Source organism: Scomber scombrus, chromosome 12, assembly GCF_963691925.1.
Source record: "Scomber scombrus chromosome 12, fScoSco1.1, whole genome shotgun sequence".
Classification (NCBI taxonomy): domain Eukaryota; kingdom Metazoa; phylum Chordata; class Actinopteri; order Scombriformes; family Scombridae; genus Scomber; species Scomber scombrus.
This window is the reverse complement of record NC_084981.1, coordinates 25,995,911-26,017,879: the sequence shown is the minus strand read 5'-3', so window position 1 is coordinate 26,017,879 and position 21,969 is coordinate 25,995,911. Positions and strand designations below refer to the sequence as shown.

At 39.9% G+C, this 21,969-nt stretch overlaps 1 protein-coding gene across 1 annotated transcript in view; it reads right to left on the bottom strand.

Moving 5' to 3' along the window:
- The window catches only part of atrnl1a (attractin-like 1a), a 362,787-nt gene that overhangs the window by 61,638 nt on the left and 279,180 nt on the right, over positions 1 to 21,969 (bottom strand). The window contains exon 26 of the mRNA XM_062429999.1: positions 3,964 to 4,059. Within this exon, the coding sequence (XP_062285983.1) occupies positions 3,964 to 4,059 (96 nt within the window). The remainder of the gene's footprint in view (positions 1 to 3,963; positions 4,060 to 21,969) is intronic.

Sequence of the window (21,969 nt, the reverse complement as noted above, 5' to 3'; positions counted from 1 at the left end):
CACTCGGCTTCATAAATAATGCATACGGTTTGTAAGACATTCTAATCATAACGTTATTAAATAATGGATTTACAATCGGAATATGAAAAAAAAATGCGGACGCAAAAAAATAATTAATAAATAAAATAAACACATTATGCCAGAAGAAATAATTCAGCATGTGAGCGGGACTTGATCTGTACACAGTATAAACACAGTGTGGTCATGTTTATTCATGTGTATTCATTATTGTATTCCTGCTGCTGTGTATGTGCCTTTAGTTTTATTTGGACAGTGCATATGTATGTGCAGATATAAAGTCCGAACCTTTAAAGGTACAGTAGCTACTGAGCTGTTAAAGCTGATTCAGCAGTGCATCAGTCATTAGACATAGACGTCTCCTCACACGACTGTTCACAGGAAAAAGACGACCTTGTTTCCTCTCTCATCACAACTTTTCCTTGAGTGTCTCCTTGCATCTTCAGTAAGTGGGACTAAGATGCAACTAATGGAAAAGTGTGCATGTAATTAAAGGAATAAGCATGTACTCACTGTAACTTTCAGCAACATTATCTCTATAGGTTTCATATAGGACTGCTGGATTATCTATGGGTCAGTGACATATAAGGGTTAGCAAGATGAGCAATTCAAAAATATTTTTAAAAAAAGTTTTAAAAGCTTTAAAAAAAGGTTTGTTCAAATATGCGGTTTTCATTTTTGTTGGTTTCATGCCATTTTAAATGACATTTGCACCATTTTTTTTAACCAAAAGTAAGACTGCCACAATCAGATTGTCTGGCTCGCTCGGGCTTGAGTTGTAACATCCCAGCTTCTGGACCAGACTGAAAGTTTAAGACACACTTTGGGCTTTTGGATCTCTTTTGAGTGACTCTTCTTACCTCGTCATATGCTTTTCTTATCCATCTCTTATAAAGCCTTGCAGCCCTGCAACTCTTCAATCACTTTTCACTAATGTTTTGACACAGAAAGTCTTATATTTTGCATTGTATTTTTTATGTATGCCATAACTATTTTGCCGTTCTAGAAATTTGACTTTGTTTTGTCTATGGGTCAGTGACAAATCAGGGTTTGCAAGATGAGCAATTCAATTATATCTTTCTTACCAAAAGTAAGACTGAATGATCCTGAAAATGTCAAATGGTGTAACCACAAAAGAATGATAAATATTAAATATGTTATCCACCTACAGTGTATTTAAGTGGACTTATACTAATAATTACTTCATTTAAAAACGTAAATGTTTCCTGATTTCCATGGTTACCAGATTAAATGTAATATTTAGAACAATTGTATTCCATTACCTTTATTTAATATAAAAAGTTATAATGTAAGATCATGCCAAACTAGTTGATATGGTATTTTATTGAGAATGTACTGTTTTTAAGCAAGTTGAATTATTTGGTACAAAGTTTTTATGGTTACACCACTTAGACATTTTTGCCATAATCCTCTAATATATTCTCTCAAAATGGATTAAAAGCAGAAATTTGATGCTGGGTCCACAAAAAAAAGAATGTGTGCAAGTTATTCATACGTTTATTTCAACATTTTAACCCCTTTAAATCTGACTAAACCACATGGACATAAAACCCCATCACTGACCCATATCGTCCTGTCAGCATCTCCTCCATCCTCTGAGTCTTTATCTTCACATCTTTATGTCTCATTGTCATACTGCACTATTACTCTCTGTCTAAATGAAGCTTGTATGCAGTAAGTCACTGAGAGCAGAGGTGACACCACATTTGAACAACTGTCCGCCATGCACACACCCTTTGGGGAGAAAGGCACATGTGATTTTGGCAGTTACCCTTTCATGGCAGGTACCTGTGTCATGTTGCACAACGCACACACACACACACACTCTGTAATCTCCTTTGTACAAGAGGCTGATGTGAGCAGTGGGCCAGCTGCCTCCCTCAGGACTCGCATTGCCCACAAATAGCCGGAGGACCCTTCAGAGCCGGTGGCTGAAGGTGACGTCCCAGCATGTTGGAGAGCTGAGAGAGAGAGAGAGAGAGAGAGAGAGAGAGAGAGAGAGAGAGAGAGAGAGAGAGAGAGAGAGAGAGAGAGAGAGAGAGAGAGAGAGAGAGAGAGAGAGCCCTGTCCTCACATGGACAACTAAGTGAAAAGTGCTCTACTGAAACCAGCTGCACCCTCTCTCTCTCTCTTTCTTTCTCTCTCTCTTCTGACTGCCACCTTTGTTGTATTTCAGTATTTCCCCGAGGCTTGATGTTGATGATGTTGTCATGTTTCCCCCGCTGATAGTTAGCATATCCTCTGACAGAGATTGATAATACACGGTCAAACTGGAAGATTTAAACTATTAAGAATTTGCTTGTGTGACTTAATGCACCAAAAACTGCTAAATCAAAGAGCAATCTTCTCGTTCACCTCCATAAAAACTGTTGACACCTCAAAATGCAAACAAGAGCGCCACATACTTCCAATTTGCATACAATACTAACTAGTTCAGATTGAGTACTGATAGTCTTGACCTTTAGAAAACACAACTTTAAGCTGTCTTTACCTTTTACTACCTTATATTTTTATGCTTTTATGCAATAAACAATAGTATAGGCCTCTCTACTCATTTTAAGTTGACAAGACTACATGACAGCTTCTTCACACTGCACAGCATGGTTCTAAGGACTCAAAGCAACCCAGATAATGTATGTTTTTTATGAACTTCTGTCATTTTAACGGGTTACACCTCCATTCCCATCCAATTACAACCAAGTTAAATACTTCTTATTTTATCAGAAGAAAAGATTAAGACTCCAGTTTTCAAGAGATAAACAAAAGTTAAAACAAGATACTGATTGGCTTTCATCTGACACTTTGAACTTCCCCAAATGTGTCATGAACAGCACCACAGATGGTAAATGAAGTGTACTTATATACTGTTTTTCTAGTCATATGACCACTCAAAGTGCTTTTACAGAAATGTACTATGATGGTTTATCCACACAGGTACAAACACCGGTCAAAAGTTTGAGCACATTTCCGAATCACTTGAATCATAAAGTATATCTAAACTTTTCAGTGGTACCGTATTTTAAGTTACAGTATGTTATCTGATTGCCTTATTCCTCTATTTTATAAGATTCTTATACATTGAGTTTTGTGACGTCTTATTGTTTGGAACAAAGCGGCAAACAACTTTCAACTGAGCAAAATAGTGTAATAAAGCAGAATAACACTGGTTTGTATGTGTGAGTATGTGTGTGCAGGGCCTTTAAGATAAACTCAAATATAAACCTTTTCCTGTCTGAAGCTATAAAGAGAAGTTCAATGAATATAGTTTGTTGCCTTTATGAGTGTGCTTAAGAGGTCGGTCTACTTCTTCAGATGCACCTGTCAGATGGTCATTTAGCTTCAGGCCGACATTCACACCCACTTCACACAATGATTGGTCAGCTTTGCAGAGATGAGAAAGGAGCCAAGGTTTTTGAACTTCTCTCTCTAGCTCTCATTTTTTTTTCATTTATGACACAACACTACGACTGCTTTCCAGGAGAGACTGTCTGATTGTCTCTATGGCGGTCACCTTTTCATTCTGCCTGTGAGTTGAGCCGTTCGGAACAACTATAAACCCCGTTCAATTTCCCATTTGATTAGAAAACACACTGTAAGAACTTCTGAAGGTCTGAGCAACGATACATCAACCGCTGGAGGGATAAAACACCCCATGCAAGGACCACAACAGCAGTTATGGTAGAAGGTCAGAAGGGCCCAAAGAAATGTCCATGTTATTATTGTCTCAGCAGGAAGTCTCAGTAACATCCCTACCAAGTGGGGGGGGGGGCTACTATTTCAGTAGGAAGGGGTATGCAAATCAACACACTGCCCTCGATAGCTGTGTGTGTGTGTGTGTGTGTCTGTGTGTGTGTGTGTGTGTGTGTGTGTGTGTGTGCTTATCTCTTGCATCCTTCCTTATGTGTTTGTGTCTTTTTTGCTGACCTGTAACAGCTCCTCCTGGTCGCCGCCCACCTCCAACGCCACAGCGACTGACGCAAAGGGACGACTGGCCATCTGTTGTCGCTCTCTCATCAGCTGCTGTAGAGTGAGACAGAGACAAAAAAGCAAAAAGGACAGTTCATTTAACATGTACTTTTTCAGGGGGAGTTGTACATTAGGACCAAAGTTGCAGACTTTTGGCTGCTCTACTGGTACCAACAGGAGGTTAAGTGCCTTCGAGGGGAGAGAGTGTTGCTCAAATTCTCCCTTACACCCATATGGACAGTCACAAACCAAATTGTTAAGTAGAAAGACAGAGAAAAAAAGAAGAAGAAGAAAAAGAGGAGGAGGAGGGATGGGTGAAAATCGGGAGCAGAGATCAAAGCAGAGATGGTTGATAGACGTGAAGGAGGAAGGTGAAGAGGGTTGGGGAATGGCAGGTGGTGGTGGTGGCGATGGAGGGAGTCAGAGGGGAGGAGGAGGAGGAGGAAGAGGAGGCGGAGGACACGGAAACTTCATTAATGAGGAACTGTCAGATGAACAAAGGCAGATGGTGAGGCCTTTATCAGCATGAGGCCCAAATATTCCTACTGAATACAATAAAACACAGACATACGGTAGAAAAAAAAACATATTGGGAACATGCAAACACAAAAGCATCAATATTCACACACACACTGAAACACAAAGAAACATTGACAGAGAAAAGAAGCATCTAGGTTTTACCTTTACCTGAGGACACACACAACAAGTAAGTGGAGAAAATAAATAAAATTACATGCTCACTGCAGCCTCATCTACCCTTCTCTCTCTCTCTCTCTCTCTCTCTATCTCTCTCTCTCTCTCTCCATCAAAAGCTCTGTATTCCAGCTTTTTCCACTTCACTACAGACATGTTAATGGGGTTTTTGTTTCCACACTCAGCTCGGGGGCTGCCACCTGTTTCACGCAAAACAAACTAATTTCTGTCCGATTATGCGCCAAGCTCTAATCATCAGTATGTTGCTTGTTGTTTCGGCAAAAAGTCTGTCTGGTGCAGCCCCCGTCACACACACACACACACACACACACACACACACACACACACACACACACACACACACACACACACACACACACACACACACACACACACACACACACACATAAACACACACACACACACACACACATATAACTCTGAGTGGTGAAATCGAAGCCAGGAAGCCAGAAAAAGGGAGAATCTGGGATGCAGACTGTGACCCGTGCGGAAGTGGAACAACCTTTACAGCTGTAGATGGTTTTTCACTAAGCCGAGATGAATAACAAGAAATTAACTTTAATGGAGCGGCGTGGGAAAAATTCAGCCGTTGCACCAAAAAAAGCCAAGCGCAATTACATAAAGCAAAGAAAGAGATAAAAAAAAATACACCAGGACATACTAATAGACGCAACTTTTTCTCTTTTCTATGTTTCAAGTATTAAATAAAAGCCATAAACTAAAGACAACCATGAGATACACAATATATACCAACTTTATGTTTTAAAGGAAGCATTCAGGAACATTTCTTCATCATTTTAGGGTTAGTTGGGAAGTTAGGCAGAAACAGACACAGTAAGCAAGAAAGAAAAAGGGGAAACAAATGATGAAGTAAAGCAGAAAATTGCCGAAAGAAAGATGTAGTTTGCTTCGGAAGAATGGAAGTAGGCTAACACAAAAAGAAAGAAACAACTAAAAAAACTAAGAATAAAGAAAAAAAGAGGCAAAAACTGAGGAAAAGTACAGAAACGTGAAAAGGAATTGATAGACAAGAAGGCTACGAGACAGCAAGAAGAAGAATGAAAGGTAAGACGCAAAGAAAGAAGCACAACTAAGGAAACAAAGACAAAAGAGGAGAAAGCAAAGAAAAAGTAGAGATTTAAACGGGTGTAAGACGGAAGCAACGACAAAGAGAAAGATGGAATGGGAGCAAAAGCAAAGAAATGGAAAGAAGATTTTAATAAAAGCAAAATAATGAAAGTAACACAGGAAACAAAGACAAAAGAAAGAAAAAGTAGAGATTTAAACGGTAAATGTAAGACGGAAGCAACGACAAAGAGAAACATGGAATGGGAGCCAAAGCAAAGAAAGGGAAAGCGTATTTTTTTTAAAGCAAATAAGAAGAAACAAAACACACAGATTTCCAAAAGAAAGAGAGAAAAAAGATGCAACCCACTCCCTAAATGTCAGTGGCCTCTACTTTCTGTTACCTCGACCTAAACTGATCCCCCCCCCCCCCCCCCCCCTGAGCCCCCCCTCCGTCCTCTCCTGTTGCAGAGAAAAGGCTGCACGCTGACATTAACTGGCTGTCAGGTGTTGTGTTTGCGTGCCGCCGGCTGCAGGCTTGTCAGTGTCAGACTCTTTAAGCATGAATGAATACTACACCTGTAGCTACATCACTGCAGTCAGCCGCTCTGTCGGCGCGGCAACTGCTCCGCTAGCACGCCGCCGTGTCGGCTAATGTGATGTCTTCTCTTGTTAGCTGTCAGCGCTATGCTAACACGGCTCGGATGACAGTGTGTGCTCGCTAGCAACGCTGTTAGCCTCCTGCTGATGTCAGCTGTGATTTGTAAGAGCCTGCAGGTAAATATGTGTGTGCGTGTGTGTGTGTGTGTGTGTGTGTGTGTGTAGGAGATTAGAGTGAGTGTGTATGTGCAGTGTGAGCTTCAGATGAGGTAATATATCCCCTTTAAACATTTTCAGCTGTTCAGAAATGCATCATGTTTTGTTATATTTGTGAAAATGTGCAAAGAGCCGCCACCTTAAAGCTGAGTAACTCTGCAAAGTAATGAATATATATCAATAAAGCAGAGCTCAAAGTCGGCTTCATGTGACTCAGTGTTTGTATCATTCTGTACCTTTTATATCATTTCATGAGCTTTTTCTGCCTAATGTTAATATACTTTTATTAAAATTTAGTGTGATTTTCAACATCTATCTCACTTTACTGTCACTTAAAGCTGATTGAATATTAAGTGAAGAAAAAGCAAAAAAAAGCAGAGAACCATGCTAGACAGTACTTAAAATGTTGGGTTGAGCAACCTGCCTTTGAAGGTTGCTGTGTTGCATAATTAGGTAGGAATAATGACTCCCCAAATAATTAAACGTGTATTAAGAGTTAATTAACTGTCTATTTGCACAGGTAATAAGTGCATAAGGTAATACGTAGGCAGGAGTAGAAGGTAGCCCAAAGAAGGAAAAGACATGTTTCTTAAAGTCTGTTTTCATAGTAGTCAGTGAGTTATGAATGAGTCATGATGATTTGAATCACTGTGAAGCTTTGGAGAAAGAGTTAAACTTTCATTTTGAGACAGTTCTCCCCACAAAAGTGACATAATTGGTGATTAAATGCCTTAAAGCGACGTATGCAAGCCTGCAATGTAAACATGAGAGGCTATTTAGTCCGTTATGTCGTTCTAACCAGGACAATTTAGCAGGAAAGAGCAGCATACACAGGTTAAATGAGAGGCAGTCCCCTCACTGAATATTGCAAACTCCCAAAATATGGTGCAAGTTTTGACTTCAAGATCTTCAATATATAAAAATGAGATGTGTGTTGATTCATGGTCTCCTGTCTTCCTCTGTAAAGCCACAGTGTGAGATCAGATGTGCATACCATTATATCTAAGTAACTGAACCTTTGTTAACATACTGTACTAATCACAGTCTGCTCCTCGCTCCCTCTCTGCAGCCACAAGCTCATCCTCAGCTCTCTGCATTACTTCTCCGCGGCCATGTTCTTTACTCAGACCTGCCATTCTCAAGCTGTCCACCAGATGCTCTCAGACTTTTCCCTCCTTTCTCTCCTTCCCATCTTTACACCTGTTTCCTCTCAGTAATTGTCTGCACCTGCTGCTTATTCCTCTGTCAGCTCCTTAGGTCATATACGGCTCTCAGACATTCATTCCCTGCCTGTGAGACACTGTAGGTGTTTCAATGGACACTTACATTCTGGCCGTCCTGATCCTATACTTTACCTGTGGTTTAGACCTTTGTTATTTTGCCTGTCTCACCCATAGACTGTATATAAAATGGACGTAACATCCGTGATGTCACCCATTGCTTTGTGGACCGCTGCTTGGAAGCCAATAGTTTCGGATCTGAGCAGCGCCATCTTGAAAATTTCCGGTGCATGCCGGGTAAAAAACCCCCCACGGATTCTACTTATATGGGCATCAGGAGGAGCAAGAGGCGCCCTCCTGAACCTGTGAACCAATCAACCTGTGAATCACGACGTAGCCACGCCCTAATGCATACCCTGCTTTATCGTCAAATATAAAATCAGGGAGGCCAAAATTTCACAAATGAACATCATACTGCATTGAAGAAGGCTTTAAACTAGCGATTGAGACCATAAACACATTTTGAAAACGTTTACTGAGGTTATAAATCAAGTGAGAAGTTGGTGAATTCTCCATTGACTTGTATAGAGACGGAAGTCCTTTTGACACCAAAACGGTCGCCCCCTGGTGGCCTTTTGATAGAATGCAGTTTTAAGTTACTTCCGCGTTGGCATCATTTCAGAGGACCAGAACTCCCCGCCTGGTATCACCCCTTTGAACTGATTAACCTGTTCTAGACTGCCTCCTGTTGCTTTCTGCGAGCCTGTCGTACCTACATAAGTTTGTGTTGTTGTTGTTGTGTTCGTGCAGCTCTTTCTCTCTAAAGTCACAACTACTGTGTTTGACGGACAAACTGGTCAATGTGAGCTGGGACAGATTTGTGTGTTTGTGTGTTGTATGACCTGATAAATCAGTCACACAACACACAGTTTTAGAGTATAGCGAACATGATTACATGTGTTTCGAGTACATATAGACTCTTTATTTATGTTCATGTTTGTGCATCTGTACATGCATACAAACATCTAACAGACCACGTGTGTGTGTGTGTGTGTTTGCTCATTTTACGCCCCTTTGGACAAGTCCTTGAGTGCAGGAAGAAGGACAAGGCAGTGGCCATCGTCTGTGTCTGCCTGTCGGGCTGTAAATCAGCTATAAAATGGCTAATTAACTCTGCTGCGCTGTAAACAAGCAATGCCACGCTAGACACCACCGACCGGGTGACAAAAAAGGAGGGAGAGAGTATAGACATAGCTGTGTGTGTGTGTGTGTGTGTTTTGAAGTTAAAGAAGACAGAGGGAGAGAGTGTGAAACAATTTCTAGTTTTGTGGTTTCAAGCATTTTATCCGGATGTCTGACATTCAAACTGAATCACAGACAAGCAAAAAGTAAACATTTTCTGTGGGTATTTGTCAATATTTCACTCCATATTGAATGTGCCTGTGTTTATCTAGTCTCTAGGGGAGGCACGGCATCCAAGCATTCATTCATCCATCCATCCATCCATCCATCTCAGCTGGACAGACAGAAGCATAAACAGCCAGGAGAGAAAAAAAAAATGAGAGTGTGCTGCAACAATGAAGCCAATCACACGGCGAATTATGCTTCACAGAATGCGGCTCAACCAAAGTAGCACCTGCAAGCTCAAATTGCCAGTCCTGTTAGACGGATTGGAAATATCTGTGTAATGTGGTGTTTGCTGATTTCGGGTACACTCTTGTGCAAATGACGGGTTTCACGACTCGTAGAGTGGTTCGCTACAGCTGCAATTAAACTGCACATCAGCTTTGTGAGGTCAAAACTATAGTAATGTCGACACGTGTGCATACATGTGTGTGTGTGTGTGTGTGTTGTTAGGTTAGTTGTGGGGGAATAACACAGCTGCATGTATTTTGTATCCCGTGGCAACAAATTGATGTAAACACAAACACAAAAAAAACCCCTCCGAGTGGTTGTGCCAGTTTGGATAGTATGTTGGAACTGCTTGTTTGCTTTTTCTACACAAAAGGATTTTAATAACATATATTACATGACCAAATTTATGGGGACACACATGAGTCATAGCATGATTTGGCTTCTAGTAAAAAGGAAAATCTAAAGGGTAGGTTCACAATTTTTCAAGCCTTTCTTAAAACATTAGTCAGGAGCCTAAGCACTTTCTTGGTGTAATCATTCCTCATGTTTATAATGGCATATTTGAAATTCCCCCTTGAAATCCACATTGCTCGTTTTAAGCAAAACATGTATTTAACCCTTACATACTGCTCATATTCTGACCATTAACAGTATGGAGTAATTCCTTTACAATAAGTCCCTAGAAATGTATTTTGCATCTATATATATATATATATATATATCTTATCAGTTATTTGTTTATAGATAAAATACATTCATAATCACACTACAACCATTAAAACCATCAATCAACACTGACCCAGCTGCACAAAAGATACATTCATTATATATATTTCCATTTTTGCATATTCTGCCACTTTAAGGGGGGAAAAACAGTCTTAAATAATGTCATTTAGGGTGGTGTCATTGTTTTCAATTGTCCAAATGGTTCAAATTTGTCCCAAAATGAAGATAATGAGGCCTCATACTTCTGAGTTAGTCAAAAAAAGTAAATGTCTTCTTGGGTCTCTTTGGTGTCTCGACAAACAGTGTTTTTTTTTACATTCAGCAGCAGTGGGAGGATCATAACAAAAAGAGTGTATTTGGCACCAACAAAGCTGTAACTTTGAAAGACATCAACTTGATTTAATGGTTTTGGACACTTGAAGCTTCACATTGGCGTGAACGGAAGGACGACTGTGGATTACATTGCAAGTCCATTATGAAGGTGTCTTCTGATGGCTAGTATAAACAGGAGGAATGATTACAGCAAGCAAAACAGGTTCCAGTGGTCATTTGGGCTCCTGACTGTTTTAGGACAGACTTGGAAACAGTGTGAACTTGTCCTTAAATGCCACAGCACCTTTGTGGCAACCGTTTAATGAAAGTCCTTTCAGTGTCAACATCACAATGCCTCCTTGCACAAAGCCAGCTCCATAAAGAAACTGTCTCCCCAGTTTGGTGTGGAAGAACTTAACTGGTCTGTACAGAAACCAGACTCAACCCCATTTAACACCTCTGGGATGAACTGGACAACAACATCAATGGGTGATTTCAGGGAGCAAATTTGGGGAGCAAATACCTAAAAACCTTCCTATAACAGCAGATTACTGTCTATGCTTTTAACCCTTTGTAGGTCACACCAAGAACGTTATTTTCAAAATATTATTTTTGCTTTTCCTTCCTCTTTGAGGCCATGAAAACATAAAACATGGATTTTTTTTCCTCATTGACCCTAAATGTGATGTTTTAAAGACCTCTACACACCTCATTTATACAAAACCTTTTTTAAAAAACATGTTAGAGACTCATTCTGTTCGTGTACTAGATGAAAAAATGAAACTCAATGTCAAAAATGTCTCCAGCAGGATCTCTAATGTCAGTAGTGATTTGTGTTATTCTTCGTTTATACACTAAAGCACAACCTGTATCTATAGCAACCACAGAACAACCTGTATCTATAGCAACCATAGAACAACCTGTATCTATAGCAACCACAGAACAACCTGTATCTATAGCAACCATAGAACAACCTGTATCTATAACAACCATAGAACAACCTGTATCTATAGCAACCATAGAACAACCTGTATCTATAGCAACCATAACACAATCTGATGGTCTGTCTGTGCATTACATACCTCATACAAGTGGTAAAGATTGCCCAAAAAAGTTTGTGTTAAATAGATTGTGTTTTTGACCAGATATCATGACACAAAGTGACTTCTACCAAAGGGTTAAAATGATATGTTTAATGATCACCTATGGGTTTTTTGTTCTAGTTTTCAGGCTAATTGGTGCATTTTAAGTAACAAAATGTGTTAAAATATGAAACCTTGGACAATGTAGAGCAGAAAGAATATGCAGGGTGGAGTCAGATGCATACTAACAGAACAACAATTCAATATAGAAAACAAACCAGACAAAGAAACACTGGAATTTGCTGATGTGAACCTAGTAAACATAATTTCTCATCCAACATTATAGCCCTTGCTCCCACTGTAGATTTAATGCAACATCAGTGCCCATGTTCCAGCAGTCCATCTGTAACCTAACTAGATGGTTTGATCAATGCCACAGACAACTGCAGGTTTAGGTCTGATTAATGTTTTAATCAGAGATACGAGGGAAACAGCCCTTTCTGGACAGGGCCTAATAACTCTTACTGATTGTTACAAAAAAAAAAAAAAAAAATACACAGGCAGAGTTTCACCAGTATATATGCTTCACAAGCCGTGTTAAAGCCAAAGTGAATGCTTAACAATGTCCTATAGATGAGCAATGACAGAAGTTATAGAATCACCATGACGATGCTATACAATAGTCTACCATTAAAAATTGAATTTAACCTTTGTGTCGTCCTTCAGGGTCAAATTGACCCCGTCTGTTTTGATGGTTCCTTCCTTCTGTCCTTCCTCCATTATATCTTTCCTCCCCCTCCTCCTTTTTCTTCCTTCCCTTCCTTCTTCCCTTCCTATATCCCCTTTTTCCTTCCTTCTGTCCTTCCTTCCTCCCTCCATCCTTCTTTCCTTCCCTCTTTCCTTCCTTCCTTTCCTTTCCTCCCCTTCTGTCTTTCTTTCCTCCCTTCCTTCCTCCATCCCCCTTTCTTCCTTCCTTGTATCCTTCCTTCCTCCCTCCTTCCTTCCTCCTTCCTTCCCCCCTACCTTCCTCCCTCCCTCCTTCCTTCTTTCCCCCCTCCCTCCTACCTTCATTCCTTCCTCCCTTACATCCTTCCTCCCTCCCTCCCTTCCTTCCGTCCTTCCTCCCTCCTTTCCTTCCTTCTTCCTCCCTTCCTTCCTTGACTCGAGGACAACAGGAGGGTTAAAGGAAGTTGCTGAGACATCTTCAATACCAACGTTGCCAAACTGACAGCTACTGGGTCAGTATGTCCTCCAGTGTCCCGTGAGGAGTGTAATGGAGTTCCATCTTATACTAAAAAAAGGCGTCAGCTGGGTGCCTCAAAGTAAATGCAAATATAAGAGAGAGAGAGAGCAGATGGAAAGGGTGACTGTGACACTACATTTTACGGTTCAGCACTGTAAGTAAAAAGGCAAAAAAAAAAACGTATTTGAATGTAAAAATCCGGATAAGCATTATGTAACTCCATAAAATCAGTCTTCTTTTCAGCGTCGGTAGAGCAGGACAGGGTTATACATCTGTTTGACATAACAAATTACAGTCTCACTTTTCTGGATCTCAATTTTTTTTTGAAGAGAAGTAGGCACAGAAGTTAGTTGACCTGTCTCCGGCTTAATGGATAAAATCTCTCTTCTGAAATTGAGTTTTACCCCGCTCGGGTGTGTGAAGAACGGGTGAGATTGATTTTCCTCGATGTTTCTTATGAGACAAACACACTAATATTCAAGATTTTAATCAGGTTGTTTTAGTAAGCATGTAAATATCCTGTTTTAACCTTTGTGTCGTCTGTTTTGATTGTTCCTTCTTTCTACCCTTACTTCCTTCCGTCTGTCCTTTCTCCCTCCCTCCTTCTCTCTTTCTTTCCTCCCTTCCTCCATCCCCCTTTATTCCTTCCTTCCTTCCTTCCTCCCTCCTTCTTTCATTCCCTCCTTCCTTCCTTCCTTTCCTCCCTCCTTCTCTCTTTCTTTCCTCCCCCCTACATTCCTCCCTTCCTTCTTTCATCTGTCCTTCTTTCCTTCCTTTTTTCCTTTCTCCCTCCCTCCTTCCTTCTCTCTTTCTTTCCTTATTTCCTCCGCCCTACCTTCGTTCCTTCTCCCCTCCTTTCCTTCCTTCTTCCTCCCTTCCTTCCTTGACACAAGAACAACAGGAGGGTTAAGAAACCTAGATGCTTTTTTTCTACTGCTGGTTTCTTTCTTGGTGAAATCTTCTGTTTTCAGTGTATCTATGTGGTTTCTCACAGACCAAAAACATGCAAGTTAGGTCAATTTGAAACTCTTTATTACCTACGGGTGTTGTTCTGTCTCTAAGAGTTAGCACTGTGACAAACTGGGTGTACCATGAACAAGTCAAAAGTCTTTCCCAATGCGAGCTGGGATTGAATCTGGACCTCCATGACCCTGCAAAGCATAAGCCGATTAGAGAGGATAAATACTGTAAGGTGGATGGATGGATGATATAACAATGATTTACATGTTGAAATGAAAGTGAAACCATGACACTTGTAAAGTGAAGGATAAGCCGGCTATCTCTTGTTGCTCCTGCTTGCATTACTGGTAATCAGATCGGGAAGATAAATCCAGCAACAACCGTCACCCATGTGGATGCATATTTCATCTATTTCCTGAAAAAGTATGCTAGAACTTATTCAGTGCCACAGCTGTAATGTGCCAAATAATGGTGTTATTGGATATTGATAATAACAATATATGTTAAATGTTATAGGTGGTAGAAACATGTAGTGATTATGCTTTTAATGTAGAAATAAAGGAAGAGAAAGCCTTGGGTTCAGGACATTAATATGCAGCAGACGCCAAGCAGCTTCAAGCAAATGTGAATTTAACTTTTGAGAGTTGGTACAAGAAAGAGAACAGCTTTCAATGACTTAAAGATATTCCTGCTTATGACAGTAGGACATTTCTATCAAATGGCTTCAATTAAAACTATTGTTCAAGAGCAGCAGGAGCAAATTCATCAACCCATCCACTGTCTGTCGGTCAGGAGACTAAAATATATTAGAGGCCAAGCAGCTACAAGCAAACGTGAATTTAACTTGGTACAATAAAAATAAAGAGAACAGCTGACATTTCTATCAAAAAAAAAAGCAAACTAAACTCTTCTCTTTTATTTCTGACTTCAATTTAAAACTATTTTCTCAAAAGCAACAAGAACAAATTCATTGACCCATCCACTGTCTGTCGGTCAGATAGATCTGGGTCACAGTGACAGCAGATTAAAGTAACCTAGACCTCCTACTCAATGTTTTCCATCAATGCCTGGAGGATAAAAAGGGTGTACCCATAACCAATATGACATTTAGTCTCTCCAGTGTGTTCTGAGTTTGTCCCAGGGTCTCCTTCTAGTTGGGTGTGTCCAATAATACATCCAAATAAAGGCATCCTGATCAGATGCCCTTAACATCACAACTGGCTGTTTTCAAGCCGAAATATCTCAATGTGGATTTCTGAGTTCCTCACTCTGCTCTGATGACGGTGACGATGACGATGATGATGATGGAGACTGCAGGCTGAAATGCATTGGTTTATTAATAAAGTTTGATGGACCCTTTTTCCTCACTCTTCATGCAATAGTGACACCTGGCTGCTTGCATCTCATTTTAGCTATTTGTAGCCATAATCTCATCTCAACAGGCATGGACACAACTAGACAAAACTATCTTTTGACCTAAATATCATTAAAAGTCTGGGTCAAGTTAATCTCCACCACCAAATGGATTTGCTTCTCATGCATTTGACTCTTTTGAGGCTTTTAGTCTATTTTATTCTAACTTATGCACATGACTACACTGGCTTAATGTTGAGTTGTGAATGTTGCAAAGACACACTGAATGACTGACTGACAGCAGTATTATAGCTGAATGGATCTAGAATAGACACTGATAGCCGACTGGAGTTGCTGCTGTTTTCTTGCTTATACTACATGGCTGATGTCTATGAAGTCTACTCTTAGTTTGCCAGCTCTGAGTTAGAGGCAAGTGAAGGATAAATCAGAGGAACTCATTATGCATTCATACCAATACACGCACTTGCAAAGAGGCCAAGAAACATGGATGCACACTTTCAAGAAAGAAATATTAAGAGCTACACGCAGCATCTTACTCTCAAAACACAGCATGGTTGTAACCCCAAGATACAAATCTATGCAAATAACACACACACACACACATTCTCATACAAGCATGATTGATACTGATAAGTATTCAATTATTCCCTCATTATGTGGCTTTTGAAGCTCATTGCTGTGACTGGAGACAGATAGGATTTGCAGCATAAATATGATATTAGCTATTGAAGAATGAATGAATCCATCCAGAAGCAACGCCTGCAGGGACACTGCTGGTCCGATTGTTTGATACAATGCAGCGGCTTTACAAAAGGACACACACATGGGTGCACTCATGGATTTACATCATAAAAAACATTTGGAGAGAAAAAAAGAAAGCAAAAAGCCAAATTTATCTGTTGAGTGTGTGCAGACAAACAGGTGTGAGCACAGAAAAGAAAGACCAACACTGACAAAAAACACACGCACACTTCTCTGCCTCTTGAATTTGTATGCCAGCGGGACCGCTATCGAGAGCCGATAACAAATCTCATTTCCGGCGTGTTTGCCAAGTTTCCAGACGGCATTTGTCTCTTGGCCGAATGTGATGTGTGGGATCTGAGTAGAGTAAACAAGGGGCGCAGATACTCCTCATCTGAGAGGATCTACCACTCCACACCAGCTTCCAACACACCGTCACCGAGACCGGACAAAGCACTTGGAAAATCTCGTTGAGCGGTGGATGAAGAACAAAGCCTTTCGGGTGTGTTGTTCTAGTTAAAAAGGGAATACCACCCAAAATCTGAGCATCACATATTCCAAAACTCAGAACTCATAAAAGTCTGGATTTTGTTCCTTTGTGAAGGGCAGCGGCGGATTCAAAGGATTTACAACTGATCTCAAAGGGAAACCAGCAAATTAAAGGCATCCGCATGTCTTTAGACAGCATTCCTGCAGCATATTTCACTCCTCTGCTGTGGATTTGAATGCTCAATATGTCCTAAATACTTCATACCAACTAAATATTTTACTTTTATGACTCTCATATTTCAAAGCCCCCAACGTACGTAGCATATTTGGCAATTAATTGGGACATGAATCAACAATAGGGATGGGGAATATATTGCAGGACTGGTTTGAAAAGTTTATACAGACTTTATTTTTGCTGGATTTTTTTTATACAAGTGGGTTTGCATTTTCAAAAGCCTGTTATTTTATATATTTATGCATCTAGAGTAAGAATCTGTATTACAAGGCTCCTGAAAACATTCTGTTATAAGTTGTGTAAACATCAAACCTGCTTTCATTTAGTCGGTAATGCAGTTAATGTTGTCTGCTACTTAATTTAACTAAACATTTTGTGAAGGAATTCACCCTCCTGTCAAAATTGAGGTTTGAATCATGTGTTAAGACCTTTTTAGCCAACTTCATTCCAACTGATTACCACAGGTTTTACACTTATTTTTGGAAGTTATTGTCAGTAGGCCTCATTTAAATGAAACTATACCTCATTTTTCAGTTTAAAAAAAGCAAAAGTATGAAAAATGTTAACTAAATTAACAATAAGAGGAACATTTGATGATTTATTAATGGATTATCACTGACTGGTATATGTCAAAGTTTAGTCATGATACTGTTTTGAAACCATTTTTTAACCAAATTTCTTAACAGCAGAACATAATCACACCTGTTTTCCTCTTGGGTCAAAATTGACCCGAGGGCAAAAGGAGGGATTAACGAAAACTACTCAATTTTCTAAAACACCAACATGTTTGGCAATTCAGATATGGCATACATCTTGAGTAAATGGGCTAAAATATGCAAAAGTACTTGTATGACCTTTTAGATTTGTGTCAAACATTAGTGACGAGTGATTAAAGAGTTGCAGAGCTGCAGGACTTTGTAAGAGATGGATAAGAAAGGCTTTGACAAGGTAAGAAGCTGGAGTGCATAGAAAGACACACACAAGAGATCCAAAAGGTCAAAGCGTGTCTTTAAAATTTTCAGTCTGGTCCGGAAACTGGTGCAAAAACCCAGCCATAAAAACAGCTTTACAACAGATGGAGCGGGATGTTACAACTCGAGCCTGAGCGAGCGAGACAATCTGATCAGAACATCTTCGACACATCCTGGCACTGTGGTAGAATAAATCCCTATTGATTTGGAGAGCTAATTAGAGAGGGCCAGAGAGACAAAGAGAGACAGAAAAGGCTTATAGATCGTGTGGCTTGTAGCTGTTACTCTGAACAAGGCAGACACACTCTGGTATTATGACCAATAAGTCCTATTCACAGCTAACTGCCTGGCAATTACCGCTAACACTTTGACTGAAGAGCGAAAGACAAAGAGAGGGAGAAAAGACAACACACGGAGACAGAAATAGAGAAATAGTCGACATCAAATGGAACAAAAATAGAGCAAATCATTTGGTTTTTGTGAGAAACAAAACGGTGAAATGTGTGTACATGTACAGTTTGATATCCTGAACATTGTCAGAAAATGATCCTGAACATCTCAAGCTGGCAGTTTTCTTTCCGCCACTGCCAGGAAATGGGGTTTTTCTATCATATCTGTTGGAGCAGAATCACAACGGTGGAAATACAATAAACCTGTAAATTTTAGAATCACTTACATGTCTTCCTGCACCGGATATTGCAAGTACAGTTTTTTTTAAAATCACTTACATTCACTCAATTTTACGTGATGACCTAGTAGCATATACTGTAGGGAGAGTATTACAGTGACATGTGAGAACATCGTATCAAGATAAAGTTGAAGTCTGAGCCCAACAAAGCCGACACAGTGACCAATAACTAAGGGTGTCTGGGCCGTCCTCCGCCATAACAATGTTTTCAGTTTGAATCCCATTTCCTGTATTTCATACATTTAGGGATTGTGGTGATACAAAATCCAGGAAATAATAAAGTTGGTCATAATGAAAGTATAGTAGCACCTAGGGCTGGGCAATTAATCGAAAAATAATCAACTTAATCTTGCTCATGTCAATTAATGGTGGTGTTCACTGTTGCCATGACAGCAAAGGTTGCATATCTTTAAGGAATTTGGAAACTTGTCTCCAGTGATCATTTTAACCCAAACCATGATGTTTACATAGTTCTAATCAAGTAAACTACACATTAACCACAGCGTCACACCTTAAAACATCATTATTTTCACTCCCTAAAGATCCTCATGTGTGAGGGCAGCAGTGTAAAATACAAAACAAAAGAAACAGTGAAAATACATAATGGTTCATCAAGGGTGGAGATAATCGTTCAGTAATCGTAATCGAGGTTAAAAGTTCAATTAATCATGATTTTGATTTTTTGCCATACTCGTCCAGCCCTAGTAGCACCTCCCTAGACTGGTCAAATCTTGACTGGATTATCTCAGAGAGGCCAAAGTCTCTTTAACCCTCCTGTTGTCCTCGAGTCAAGGAAGGAAGGATGGAAGGGAGGAAGAAGGAAGGAAAGGAGGAAGGAAGGGAGGAGGGAAGGGAGGAAGGAAGGGAGGAAGAAGGAAGGAAAGGAGGGATGAAAGAAGTAAAGGAAAGAATGAAAGAAGGAAAGAAGGAATGAAGGAAGGAAGGAAGAAGGAAGGAAAGGAGGGAGGAAAGGAAAGAAGGGAGGAAGGAAGGACAGGAGGGAGGAAAGAAGGAAAGGAAGGAAGGAAGAGGGAAGGAAGGAGGGAGGAAGGGAGGAAAGGAAAGGGAAGGGAAGGAAGGAAAGAAGGAAGGAAGGAACAGTCGGGGTCAGTTTGACCCGGGAGGACGACACAAAGGTTAAGACACAGCTTCAGAATTGTGAAAGCTTTATTCTATTTGTGAAAGCTGCAATAAAAGGCATAATTCACTGTTTTTTTTCATACTTTAAACCGTGCAGGAATAGATGATAAAACAGTGATCGTCCATGGAGATAATGCATCAGCCAATAACTCTTTCAGTGACATGTGAGGACATTGTATCAAGATGAAGTCGGAGAAGTCTGAGACCAACAAAGCCAACGCAGTATAAAGACATTTGGAAAAAATGCAGCTTTTAAAATACACATATATAGAAATGCTGCCAAATGCATCTTAATCTGAATCAGACCAAGCATTGAAAAAAGTGGAGATGAAGGTGGTTCACATCTTTAGTGAAGTGTCAAATGAGGAGAAGAAATAAAGCTAATGAAACCTTTCTTATTCTTTTTTTCTCTCACTGTCCATCCTTCTATTCCTCACATGTAGTGACCTCGGTGTTAAGCAGTGTGTTGACCTGGTCTGCTATAAATCACCACCAGCTCACAGACAGAGGGAGAGAGACATTAAGACTGAGAGGGAGAGAGAGGAAGAGAGAGAGAGAGTAGGAAAAGGAGGCGGAGGGAGAAAGAGAGAGACACAGAGAGAGAGAGAGAAATAGGGAGAGAGAGAGAGTGAGAGAGATAGGGAGGGAGAGAGAGAGACACACGCACAGAGAAAGAGAGAGAGAGAGAGACACACAGAGAGAGAGAGAGAGAGAGAGAGAGAGAGAGAGAGAGAGAGAGAGAGAGAGAGAGAGAGAGAGAGAGAGAGAGAGAGAGAGAGCGGGAAGGAAAGAAAAGTGGGCCGTTTTCAGGGGTCATCCATTACATCCTATAACATTAGCCCTCATCATTGGCCTGCTCAGACAGCCATCATCCATTCCCATTCTCCACAGGCCAACACACACACATGCACACATAGGAAGAAAGAGCGCTGAGGATAACAAGGCTGTGTGTGTGTGTGTGTGTGTGTGTGTGTGTGTGTGTGTGTGTGTGTGTGTGTGTGTGTGTGTGTGTCCTCGGCTCGTCTCTCCATCCCATTTCTCTTCAAAAGACGGCAAAGTCCAGCAGCTGGATTTAATCTGCTGTACCTGGCAAAGCTAACTATCAACTTACACTCACAGGTCCAAACAGATGTGTACAGATGTGTACAGATGTGTATAACACCACATACTTTATTCCCTTCGGATCCCACGAAAAAAAAACCCACAAAAAAACCCCCACACAGTTCAGCCTCGCAAGCAACGCCATTGAATGACTGACAGTTCTTACCTTCACTCAAATAATAAAAACATGAATGAATGCTGGCTGTTTTTTGGAAATGCCTTAAAATGTCTCTTAAGCCTCTTATACTGTTCATATTCTGACCCATAGTCACAGTATTTCCTCATAATTAGTCTCTATAACAAACTTCTGAATAATGAAGCTTTCAGAGAGCAGAAATGCTTTATTCTCTAGTTTTATGAGAAAAAAAAAGTTAAAAATAACTATATTGTGGTCGAATGTTACATAAAACATGAGAATAAAACTATTTCAATTTAAATGTAAAGTATGAACATTTTTGAAATTTTTGATAAATATGGGTCAAACATGCTACAATTATATTATTATTTTTTAAGTTGAAATATTTCCTTTTTTATATGTTCTGGGTCACATTGAGGGAAGTCATATAAATTTCAGGCAATTTTGGGTCAAAAATGGGTCAAATTTGATGTAGTTGTTACATTGATTTTTACAGTATGATAACTGCTAGTTTAAATGGTTGTAAATAAGGTTTAGGACTTCTAAGAGGTGTGGATTCATCATCTAATCACTTACTGTAGCGATTGATCTGTAATGGATCTTGTCACTAAGCCACTCACTGATTTACAGTTTGGACAGGTTTTAGGCCGAAAGAGTGAGAATTTGTCGAAGCCTCAAACTGCAAACTGAGTGTTTAAAATGTAGCGAGTCTGGCTGAGAGGAAGATGAACACCAATATCAACCATCAGGCTTTACAATAAAATCATTAGAAAGATACAAACTGCAATACTGGACAACTTGCAAGGTTTTCCTCTTAACTGTCTCACACGATCATATCATCATTTTCTTACATTTTTTAGTTTTTAAGCTGCTTTTTAATTTGCTCTAACCTTGTTTTTTTTTAAATTTCAAGAGTCTTTGTATACATTTATTCATTTATTTATGTATGTGTGTAAGCTCCGGTATATATATATCTAAATTTCACCAAGGGAATAAATAAAGTACCTACGTACCTGAATGTCCAACTTATAATTTCCCAGCTTTATTTTATTCTTTTTATTTATTAAATAAAGGCAAAAGGACATGAGGTATGTTTCATTACATTCTGATATCTACATTCTCATTTTCACTCTACAAATGATTATTAAATTGGCATTAATATGAGTTTAATACAGGCAGCTTAACCCTCCTGTTGTCCTCGAGTCAAGGAAGGAAGGATGGAAGGGAGGAAGAAGGAAGGAAAGGAGGAAGGAAGGGAGGAGGGAAGGGAGGGAGGAAGGAAAGGAAGGAAGGAAAGGACAGGAGGAAGGAAAGAA